Source organism: Bombus affinis, chromosome 5 (assembly GCF_024516045.1).
Source record: "Bombus affinis isolate iyBomAffi1 chromosome 5, iyBomAffi1.2, whole genome shotgun sequence".
Lineage (NCBI taxonomy): Eukaryota > Metazoa > Arthropoda > Insecta > Hymenoptera > Apidae > Bombus > Bombus affinis.
Window position 1 is genome coordinate 9,182,701 of NC_066348.1, and position 10,585 is coordinate 9,193,285.

Consider the following 10,585-nt stretch of genomic DNA (forward strand, 5'->3'; position numbering starts at 1 on the left):
ATTTGAAGCATAGGTGAAGAGGAATTAAGGCTGTAATAGCGTAGAGTTGAAGTGCATTGGTTTAGGAACGTTAAAAGTCCGATAGCGCCATATATGTATAAGCGCCACTTGTAACATTTCTTTCGTTGACTTTGGTGCATTCAATATGATATTCAAGGTTTCTTATCTAGCTATTTTGTTCGGTCAATGAATGATCAAAATTTAGTCGTTGCTTATTCGTTTCGGTGTCATGTATTTGTTAGACGAAATTTTATGTTGTTCATTCAAGTCGTGGAACTTATAATTGTTGGTGTTGTATGTTACCGTTAACAAAACTTCAGAGAAATGGTGAATATAGACACGATACAAAAAAATTATCCGCTCCATTGGCTCGTGTGGAATAATAATTATGTAGAACTCGAAGAAGAATTATCTACAAAGCTGGTTGGTAAAATGATAAAAAATAGAAAGAAAAAAGGGAACTGTCATTTGATCATTAATCGTGTTTAATCGTACTTGTGATTGAACAGATACTGACAAGAACGACACGCGAAACAACTATATTCATCAATTGTTTTCTTCTTTCTATAAAACATCTATAAAATGTATACATGACAGATGACAGTTTTTATTTCATGTTAGATATTAGGGTATTTGTTTCGTAATTGTCAAAAAGTAAAAAATATATATAAATATGATAAAAATAGCTTTATTGATATTAAAAATTTAATATAAAGAAATTGTTTTTTGCACATATGTGTGTTATTTAGATTATAAAATACAATATATACATACATATAAATTTTATTATACATATTATGATATATTATGATATTGATTTAAGATCATTTGATACACTGACAGAGAGGCTGCTGAGTGAAACCTTGTATGAGTTAGAAACCCTAAATGTTCAATGACTTGTAACTTCTGATGCTATGTGTTTAATATACCAATGATTTGATAAACCTTAATAAAACTACTGTGCTAGTTATTAATGTTGACAGCACTTAATGTCATTTAATATTTATCCATATATATGTATTTCTTAAGATTCAGATAGCTTCAGATATAAAATAGTTTAATAATATATTTATGAAATGTCTTAAATTGTTATATATTAATAAAGTAATAATATGATATTTTTTATAGCATGATATCGAAAAGCTTGATAACAGAGGAAGAACACCATTGATGTTGGCTGTGACTTTAAGTCATATGGAGTCTGTCGGAGTATTGTTACAACATGAAGCTAATGTTAATACAGAGAACACTCAAGGATGGAATGGTAATAAACATAATTGTATCTATTAAATTACCGAATTAATCAGTATTCAAATTTTAATCTTATTATTTTTGCAGTGGTTCAGGAGGCAGTTGGTACAGGAAATCCTGAGCTAATACAAATGGTGTTAGCACATAGAGATTATCAAAGATATTGTAATCGGGTAGCTGGTATTCCAGAATTACTTCATAAACTTAAACAAGTAAGCTTATTAAGTCATATATTTATTAACCATGCAGAATGCTCGAAAAGTTTGTGGGCATTTGAAGATCTTATTCAGCATTTGTAGTAACAATTTATTAATTATTTCCATGAGACGAATTCTTATGAAAAAGAAAGAATATTTTCTCTCATATGTGCATAAATAATAAATTTTGTCATATTCAGAAACAGTCACAAACCTTCACAAACACATATACATGCATATTATGTGCTTTCCATCAACCATTCAAGAAGCTTATAAGTGTTTGTCAATCATTCTCATGGCTGATGGAAATTTTGATTTGGTTAAACTGAAATTAAATAATATTTTTAGGCTCCTGACTTTTATGTAGAAATGAAATGGGAGTTTACTAGTTGGGGTAATTATAAATTACATAATTTTTTTATTGTTTTCGATTAGAAACATTAAACTAATAATTTATTTATTATTAGTTCCCCTTGCCTCTAGAATATGTCCTAGTGACACATACAAGGTATACAAACAGGGCAGCAATGTACGAATCGATACAACTTTACTAGGGTTTGATCATACAAAGTGGCAACGTGGAAATCGTAGTTACATCTTTAAAGGGCAAAGTGAGTATTTGAATGTGGTTCTTTGCATGAACACATTAACATTCCTTAAGTTTATTTTAATTGTCAGGTTTTTTTGTATGTTTCCTTTTATATTAATAGTAGAGTCTTTTATTTGTTCTATAATTGTATATATTAAATGCAAGCTGCATCACATGTACCTGTGGCAATTAGATGTGAACGGAGTTATGTGTTCAGTATGGTGGGACGAGAGTCAGGTGACAGAATTACTTTTAAAATTAATGTGGTGTGCAGAATGGTAGAGAATATTGTAAAACACTTCTGTGAAGTAGAAAAGTTTTCTTATCTACATATTTACTTATTTCTATTTCTATTTATTACAATTTTCTTGCAATTTTATTACTTTTGAAAAGTTGATATAATAAGTTGAAATTCTAGATGGTAAGTGCAATCTAGACATTGTAACAAAAATAATTACTACTAATATATTCTATATCTTTCTAAGTAGTTAAATATACTTAAATAAAAAAGAAATATTTGAAATGAATTAGTGTTGACGTAATTAGTTGTAGCAAATTACAAACTTAAATAGAACAATGTGAGAATTTTATTTCAATAAATTTTTCTTAAAATATGTCTTTTCAGTAACCAAAAAAACTTATTTATGCAGATGATGGAGCAACAATGATGGAGGTAGATCACAAAACAAGAAAAGTATATGTTGAGCATATTAAACTCGTAGATATTGACGATATGCAATTAATGGAACCCTCTGAAGAAGGTGTTTTAACCCGGCTTACGAATCCGATTGTTACTACTTACATAGATACGGATAAAATTAGCTTTGAACGGTAATTATTTTCCTTTATTATTGCTATTTTATTAGTGTTACTACATTCACGTGTTTTCATTAACAATTATTTATGTTCAACTAGCAATAAAGCTGGTTTGTGGGGATGGCGCTCTGATAAAAGTGAAATAGTTAATGGACATGAGTGTAAAGTGTTTAGTGCATGTAATGTAGAATTAATAACAAAAACTCGATTAGAACATTTATCTGATCCTGATAAGGCACGAGCTCGTGCTCCTCGTACACCTCTTCAATCGTTTCTTGGCATGGCGGAACAACAGCAGGAAAACAGTAATAGCGCAACTACTAGTGTAATTTTCATTTTTTAAACATCTTTGTACATACATTATGTTATCATAATAAAATTAATTTATTATTCGTTTTAGGAAGAGTATAACAATGTCGGAAATCCTTCTAATATAACAGCTGAGGAATATTTTGACCCAGACATTGATTTAAATGGAAGAGATATAGGTAGACCAAAAGAAGTTAATACAAAAATTCAGAAGTTTAAGGTATTACAATAAAACATTATACATACTAGGCTAATATCTGTATATATAGTAAATATGATTAAATATGAAATTGCAGGCAACTTTATGGCTTAGTGAACAGTATCCACTAAGTCTTCAAGAACAAATTATGCCAATCGTCGATCTAATGGCAATATCTAGTTCACACTTTGCAAAATTAAGGGATTTTATCCAAATGCAATTACCAGCTGGATTTCCTGTTAAAATCGGTAAGTTTCAAATTTATTTATTTATTTTTTTTAAGTTAATTAGTATTATTTGATAAATGATGAAATTATTCTCCTTTTTGTAGAAATTCCTTTGTTTCATATATTAAATGCAAGGATAACGTTTGGAAATATTTTTGGCATGGATCAAGAAGTGCCTCATGTAGGACATTTAGAAGAAACTAACAGAATGACTTGTTTAGTTGATGATATTTGTTTTGAAGCACCAGTAGGATACGTAAAACTAGGTAAATTTAATATTTATGTAAATTAGGTATTAAAGGAAGATATTGAATATGCATTTTATCTACGATTGTATTATGTAATTATCTACTTAGCAGGTGCTGAAGTTCGGACACAATTTATGGAAGAAGAAGACGATCTTCTACAATTTGCTATACAACAAAGTTTGTTGGAAGTTGGTAGTGAACGCGATGAGGTATAGATGTCTAAAACTTCTTATATTTCTTTAAAAAGATTTATATTGAAATAAATTCTAATAATGTAACTCAATTTATTAAGGTTGATATATGGGAAGCCTTACGAGCGCAGAAACCATCACGGCCCACAACGCCCAATATGACAACTGAAGAAGAGAGGCAATTACAAAGGTATGAAAATATGTCATCTATAGGAATGCATATGCCATTTCAGATATTTCGCTTTTATTGTAAAAGTTTTAAACATTTTATTTTGCATGTGTTCTTGTGCAACAATTCAAATTCAGAAAGGTGGGTGATGGATTGCTATCAGTATTAGATGTATAATAAATATTTGAATTGACAATAAAAAAATTAACAACAAAATATATATATAAATATTTTTGCAGAAAATTCAGGGAATTGCAGCAAATGTTAGAGAAAAATACAATTAATCTTGGTGTTTTATCTTTTGTACATGTTAACAATATTATAATAAATTTTGTTTAATGCAATAATATCATTAATATTACATAAAATAATATAATATTCTTAGGAAATTTGTTTAATAAGTCATTGTAAATCTTCAACTTCATTTTTAATGCAGAGCGATTCAGGCAAGTCTGGCACTGTGTCAAGACAGTACTGCTGGGTGTGCGAGCGGTCGGAGTAACTTGGATAAAACAAGTGACATAGAAAATGCTGACTCGCTCGAAGACACGGCGGAACAATTAAGACTGGCATTAAGACTTTCGGAACTACAACAATTGGAAGAAGAACAACGTCGATTGTTAGAAGAAGAAACGTTTCGACAAGTGCTTGAGTTATCTCTTACAGACAAGTGAACGTGCAATACTTATTAAAAAATTTGATCAAATTATACTTCCACAACTACGTGAAATCTTCCAGCTGCGCAAGCATCATGTGGCTGTCATGCGTGAAATCATTTCCTACAATTCACAAAACACATTAAATAAGTAATCCAGTTGTTTACAACAGACATTTGTTATTATAATATATATATATATATATATATATATATATATATATAGATATATAGTTACAGTATACATAACTATATATACATATACACATATATGTGTACATATATAGTTACGAATACAAGTCAAACGGTGGAGATAATATAACATTAACTATGAAAGTAAATGATTTAAATTATGTTATTTATTTCTTAGCTACATTTTATATGAATGAAAAAATTGAGTAGTACGGAGGAACATGGTATATACGAGTGTATATATATACTCAGAAGTCTTGAAAATTACAATTGCTCTAACAGAAAGGTCGGAATATTCTCGGATATCCAATTAACATTTATTCAAATAACATCAAATAAATAGGGATAAAATCTCGTTGAAAGTACGTACTGTAAGTTACGACTGTCAATATTTCGAATAAAAAGCTTGTAATTCTCAAGCCTTCAACGGTTATTCGTTTTGTCCTTTCTCCTAGTCTCTATAGACTCAAATCTTCAAAAACTTTTAGCATCAAAATCTAGGGATATATGTATCGGATTAATATTTTAATTAATATTCTATATAATAATCTAAAAAACTGCCTCTTAATGTTCGGGCAATTCCAAGTTCCTTTTTATACCCGTGATAATACAATTGTAAGTAGCGTTTCAATTAATTGAGAATAGTACCACTGTAATGAAAGTATATTTATTCTTTATAGTTTATTCATTGTAGACGAGTAATTTCGTTGAAAAGTTTAGTACAAATCAAATGTATGAAATAAAAAACAGAAACAGAATTATTACTTAATTTGTTGTCAGTATACCAACAGTTTATTGAGAAACAAATTGTACTACATATCATTATTCTGTAAAAATTTTTATTCCAAAAATGAATTATAGCTTGTCATAACATTTCTTTCATAGATGAATTCATTTGTCTTAACAAAATATAGTTACAGTACATTAATTATATTGTAATAAAAAGGTATATTTCTACAAGCAGTATATAGCAGGTATAATTATGTGTATAAAATAAAACGTGTGTAGAAAAATACGAAAAAAGATATTTATATGACACTAAAACTGAAATTATATTTATTACCAATGGGTGATAGTAATCAATCTACCAGATAATGGGTTACTCAAATTCTGATTGTGCCCTGAAATAGAAATAATGTTTTTATAATAAAATTACCTTTCACAGTATAAAATATAATCTGAATGATATTTTTATATAATTCCATTTGTTTGCCCACATAATTCCAAATTTTTTAATATGTACCTCTTAAATATAGTATTTAATATATTTGCACCTTGCGTAAAACGCAGTTCATTCTTATGTGCTTGTTGATGCCATTTTTTGCGCACAGTGTTCCAATGTACTCTATGTTCTCTCAACAACATTTCTCGTGATTTTAGGGTTTGTCCGTCCTATAATGTATCATGTATAACAAGTATTTATATTACGCTGTAAGTAGTGATTAAGATATCATATTTGATCGATAAACATATGATTCATCAAAGTAGATATCTCACATAATCTAAAATCAATTCTTCTTTTTCTCTAGGTATTGGTGAAGGTATACGATTTCTAGGTATAGCTTCTTCACAAGGTAGTGGAGGTGGCAAGTAATAAACATCACGAACTTCCCCATTACTATCCAATATATTATTACTTATATTCACTTCATTCACTATTTCTGGACTTGGACTGCGTACTCTGAATATAAAAACAGTATAAAAATTATCTTTCTTTAATATTATTTTTTAGAGTTCAAAATATATGTAATAAACTAATTAAATGGTCCCTTCTATGATATTTTATGAGTAATGTTAATTATAATATGTTAAAGTTAATATCTATGAGATTATAATAGAAATAAACAAATATTATAAAGTTATTATATATGGAAGTTAAAATAGATGAATAATAATTGGAAATTTACAGCTTTATGACTGTCTTCTATTTACTCACTTTGGTACAAGATTAGGATTTCTTGGTTGATTAGCCATCCATGCTCTACATATGGGGTAAAGTGGTGTATCTTCTTGAAACTGAGCTAAATCAACACTTCTATCAAATAATTTCATTACATAAGTATGATGAAATGCAGTATCCATTTGCACTTGTCTACGGCGTCTAACTTTACGTGGTTGTTGAAAACCCATTGATTTTGATCTGTACATATCACTGTAAATAAAAATATATTATTTAATTATAAGAAAAAGAAACAGTTATGTATATTAAACAAAATTACATTTTTTTCATTGAATGTTTATAATCTTGCGCAGAACTTTCTTCACTTGAATCTGCTGATGATCCTGTATCACTATGTTGTAGTAATTCTCTCAGAGCACCTTTTAAACGATCTCTTGCAACAAGTACATCATTATCTCCTAGAATAAAATATATTTTAATATTAATTATTTCACACAGTGAATTATAATATTCTACTAATTATTACTACAAAAATTAAGTATAAATAATATTCTCTATTACCTAATTCATCTTTTATTTCTATTTTTACACGACCAGGTACTGGTACAGGTGGTGGTTGAATATTTCTCTTTTTCCCCATCTAAATTACAAAATGATTAGCATTCGTTATGTCATATAAACATTTACAATAGTCTTATCAATTCCTAAAACACCATAATAATGTATTATAAACATACCTTGCACAAAAAAGTTTAATTCATTTGAGCACTGAATTATACAAATTACAATTTTCTTTCAGAAACAAAATTGTACGTAACTATTATAGCGAAAAAGAGATATGATTAATCAATATTAAGTATTTATTAATAAATGTTGTAATATTGGGTATTCGAAAATATAAGGTTAGTATATAAACCCTAACATGATTCTACAATATTTCGGCACAAACGAAAATGAAATAATTTTCACTTATACTTCTGTTTTATTTTTAATCTTTTCAAATAAAAGCTACGTTATGTTAGTTGGATAGTAAGTAATTATTGTAGAAACACAAATCAAATATATAAGCATAGCCTCCAGTAGTTGTGAAAGTTACGAGTTTGTTCGCTATAGCATAGTTTACTACTGAATTATTCAATTTTTAATATTATTATTAACTTTTATATTTTTGGAATTCGATCATGATGAATGTTACATTTTTTATTTTTACATGAATTATTAATTTAGTTGGTTATATACGTTTTTGTAACAAGATCTAAATATTTCTAGCTTAGCTAGTTTTATTGAATTACATTTTATTAAGTGCTAAAAATTTTGTAATTTTAATTGAATTTACTGATTTAAAAGTTATTGAAGTACATGTGTATGTATGTGCATATTAGGAAATTATGCAATATAAAGTTGTGCATTTTTGATAGTTTCATACCAAAAAATGTTTCAATAATGTCTTAAATTAAATACTAATTTTGTATGTTGCAGGTAGTCAAAAACTAATAAAGAGATGCGACTATTAAATGCTCAAGTATTTTTAATTATTAATGCAATAAGTGCAGCATTTATCTTTGCACACAATTGCCTTTTAGACAACAGAAATTATAAATGTAGAATAGGAACTAAAACACCATATAGATTTATATCAAACCATGACGATTCTCCTCTTGAATACCCAGGTTTCAACCCAGTATTTAATTCAATACAATAACCCAATATATAAAAGAATAAAGTATTCTTTATCTTACTATTCAATACCAAAAAAGAATTTTTATTAATCACAGGTTGTATTTCAAGAAAAATATGGTTAATTTTAAGACATGGTACAAGATATCCTGGTAAAAAGTATGTACCATCCATGATTGAAAAACTGCCAAAGTTACAAAAGATTATCCTAGATAACTATAAAGGGAATGAATCAGAATTTACAGATGAAGATATAGACTTATTTAAAGAGTGGAAAATTACTTTTAACGAAGATGATATTATGAAATTAGCAGAAGAAGGAGAAGATGAAATGATTGATATTGGAGAAAGATATCAATCCAGATTTCCCATTCTTATGCCAGAGATTTATGATAATCAAATTTATAGAGTAAAAATATACAATGTATAATTTTAATACATATTTTTTATTATATTTATTAAATAAAAATGTGAATTTTTAGTTTAAGTACACTGCCACTCAACGCACAGAGGAAAGTGCTAAGAATTTTGCTACTGGTTTATTTGGAAGACACAGTAGTTATCGAGTTCAGTATCCGGAAGCAGAACACAAGGATCCTGTGTTAAGAGTAATTTTCAACTATATCATTCAATAATAATATCTTCTGTTATTTGATCATTTTGTTTTAAGTTTTTAGTTTTATAAACGTTGTCAACGTTGGCGTTCTGAAGTGGACAAAAATCCAGATTCGCGAATAGAAAAAGAAAAATTCTTGAAGAGCAATGTTTATAAGAAAATGTTAGAAGACGTTTCTAGACGTATTGGTTATCAGGTTGATCACGGTATGCAGTATACATGGAAACTAATTATAAAACACGAAATTAAGAAGAAAAATGTATCAAAATAAAATTTACGTTTTAGAAATTGTACATTTGATGTACGTGATGTGTGGATTTGAAACTGCATGGCACAAAAACTCCGAGTCACCATGGTGTAGAATATTTTCGCTAGACGAGTTCAAAGTAAAATTTTAAAGTCTAATTATTTGTTAAATTATTATTTGCTAAATTAATTGATATTTTTCTAGGTACTCGAATTTGCAGATGATTTGGAATATTATTGGAACGATGGATATGGTTACAAATTGTCTTATGAGCAAGCTTGCCCAGCTTTGAGAGATGTTTTTAACTTTTTTATGTAAGAATACGTCATTTTCTTAGAAAATTTACTTACATCGAATATTATGTTATTAAAATCTTGTTCTTAATTTATAGGGCAGATGAAGGACTGACAGTATCAGTGTATTTTAGTCATTCAGGAACCATTTTGAAACTATTAGCTCTATTAGGGATCGCTAAGGAAGATCAACATTTAACGCATGATTTATTTTCGTTATATGCGGAGAACAGAGCCTGGAGAACTGGGGTTATCGATACTTTCGCATCTAATATCGCATTCGTTTTATACAAGTATATTTATTTATATATTTTATATGTAATCTAACTATAATAATCTAATATAATAATGGTTTTCTTTTTATTTTAGTTGTTCTGGAGGTCCCAGTATTCTTTTCATGCATCAGGAAAGACCATTACATCTACCAGGTTGTCCTATGAATGTACCATGTCCACTGTCTACAATGAAAGCACTTTACCCTGACCAAGAAGAGGAGTGTCAGTTCGAAACATTGTGTTCAATGGAGGAATCATCATAAGGATGATGTAGGACCATGACAGACTTTATAAATTGTATCATGTATATATATTTGTAGTTTATTATACTTAAAAAAATGAAATGAATCGAACGTTCCATTTTAATATGACATGATATATGACATATGTATGTACCGGCCTGAAATATCGACCTCGAAAAAGATCAGAATGTTTGAATTATATTCAATTCGATCATCGTAAGGGATAAAAATGGGCTTGACATCTTACACGACATCGCGCCATTGGCTATGAAATTACAAATTACAAACGAAA

The 10,585-nt window shown here is 28.4% G+C and overlaps 3 protein-coding genes across 14 annotated transcripts; 2 read left to right on the top strand and 1 right to left on the bottom strand.

Moving 5' to 3' along the window:
* Window positions 1-116: 116 nt before the first annotated feature.
* On the top strand, window positions 117-5,462 carry LOC126916933 (ankyrin repeat domain-containing protein 13D). 4 transcript variants are annotated; one of them, XM_050723248.1, is made up of 14 exons: window positions 117-423; window positions 1,129-1,264; window positions 1,339-1,463; window positions 1,797-1,842; window positions 1,916-2,059; window positions 2,203-2,274; window positions 2,688-2,868; window positions 2,953-3,178; window positions 3,254-3,382; window positions 3,459-3,609; window positions 3,693-3,854; window positions 3,948-4,045; window positions 4,129-4,217; window positions 4,633-5,462. In XM_050723248.1, the coding sequence occupies exons 1-14, from the start codon at window positions 325-327 to the stop codon at window positions 4,868-4,870; spliced, it is 1,896 nt and encodes a 631-aa protein (XP_050579205.1). In that variant the 5' UTR covers window positions 117-324; the 3' UTR covers window positions 4,871-5,462. The 4 variants fall into 4 exon arrangements, with proteins under 4 accessions (XP_050579205.1, XP_050579204.1, XP_050579206.1 ...); XM_050723247.1 differs by having other exon boundaries at window positions 118-423; window positions 3,945-4,045; XM_050723249.1 differs by lacking the exon at window positions 2,203-2,274 and having other exon boundaries at window positions 119-423; window positions 3,945-4,045.
* Window positions 4,776-9,950, bottom strand: LOC126916940 (protein lin-37 homolog). 4 transcript variants are annotated; one of them, XM_050723271.1, is made up of 8 exons: window positions 7,681-7,827; window positions 7,505-7,583; window positions 7,263-7,401; window positions 6,980-7,195; window positions 6,541-6,724; window positions 6,287-6,435; window positions 6,107-6,164; window positions 4,776-4,975 (listed from the first exon to the last, which is right to left on the bottom strand). In XM_050723271.1, the coding sequence occupies exons 2-7, from the start codon at window positions 7,581-7,583 to the stop codon at window positions 6,143-6,145; spliced, it is 789 nt and encodes a 262-aa protein (XP_050579228.1). In that variant the 5' UTR covers window positions 7,681-7,827; the 3' UTR covers window positions 4,776-4,975; window positions 6,107-6,142. The 4 variants fall into 4 exon arrangements, with proteins under 4 accessions (XP_050579228.1, XP_050579226.1, XP_050579225.1 ...); XM_050723269.1 differs by lacking the exons at window positions 6,107-6,164; window positions 7,681-7,827 and adding an exon at window positions 9,834-9,950 and having other exon boundaries at window positions 6,200-6,435; XM_050723268.1 differs by lacking the exon at window positions 6,107-6,164 and having other exon boundaries at window positions 6,200-6,435.
* On the top strand, window positions 7,712-10,422 carry LOC126916935 (multiple inositol polyphosphate phosphatase 1). Of its 6 annotated transcripts, none has more exons than XM_050723254.1 (9): window positions 7,712-7,845; window positions 8,423-8,613; window positions 8,719-9,029; window positions 9,103-9,228; window positions 9,298-9,442; window positions 9,522-9,622; window positions 9,688-9,797; window positions 9,875-10,069; window positions 10,146-10,422. In XM_050723254.1, the coding sequence occupies exons 2-9, from the start codon at window positions 8,445-8,447 to the stop codon at window positions 10,312-10,314; spliced, it is 1,326 nt and encodes a 441-aa protein (XP_050579211.1). In that variant the 5' UTR covers window positions 7,712-7,845; window positions 8,423-8,444; the 3' UTR covers window positions 10,315-10,422. The 6 variants fall into 6 exon arrangements, with proteins under 6 accessions (XP_050579211.1, XP_050579212.1, XP_050579209.1 ...); XM_050723255.1 differs by lacking the exon at window positions 7,712-7,845 and adding an exon at window positions 7,851-7,972; XM_050723252.1 differs by lacking the exon at window positions 7,712-7,845 and adding an exon at window positions 8,138-8,343.
* Window positions 10,423-10,585: the final 163 nt, after the last annotated feature.

Excerpts from the sequence above, each read along its gene's own strand:
- LOC126916935 (XM_050723254.1), top strand. The coding sequence starts at position 8,445 with ATGCGACTATTAAATGCTCAAGTATTTTTAATTATTAATGCAATAAGT. Across the intron at positions 9,798-9,874 it reads GATGTTTTTAACTTTTTTAT|GGCAGATGAAGGACTGACAG; the intron begins GTAAGAATACGT and ends CTTAATTTATAG. Across the intron at positions 10,070-10,145 it reads ATCGCATTCGTTTTATACAA|TTGTTCTGGAGGTCCCAGTA; the intron begins GTATATTTATTT and ends TTTTTATTTTAG.
- LOC126916940 (XM_050723269.1), bottom strand. The coding sequence starts at position 7,583 with ATGGGGAAAAAGAGAAATATTCAACCACCACCTGTACCAGTACCTGGT. Across the intron at positions 7,196-7,262 it reads AAACATTCAATGAAAAAAAT|TGATATGTACAGATCAAAAT; the intron begins GTAATTTTGTTT and ends TTTTATTTACAG. Across the intron at positions 6,725-6,979 it reads AATCCTAATCTTGTACCAAA|AGTACGCAGTCCAAGTCCAG; the intron begins GTGAGTAAATAG and ends TTTTATATTCAG.
- LOC126916933 (XM_050723247.1), top strand. The coding sequence starts at position 325 with ATGGTGAATATAGACACGATACAAAAAAATTATCCGCTCCATTGGCTC. Across the intron at positions 424-1,128 it reads AAGAATTATCTACAAAGCTG|CATGATATCGAAAAGCTTGA; the intron begins GTTGGTAAAATG and ends TATTTTTTATAG. Across the intron at positions 1,265-1,338 it reads GAACACTCAAGGATGGAATG|TGGTTCAGGAGGCAGTTGGT; the intron begins GTAATAAACATA and ends TTATTTTTGCAG.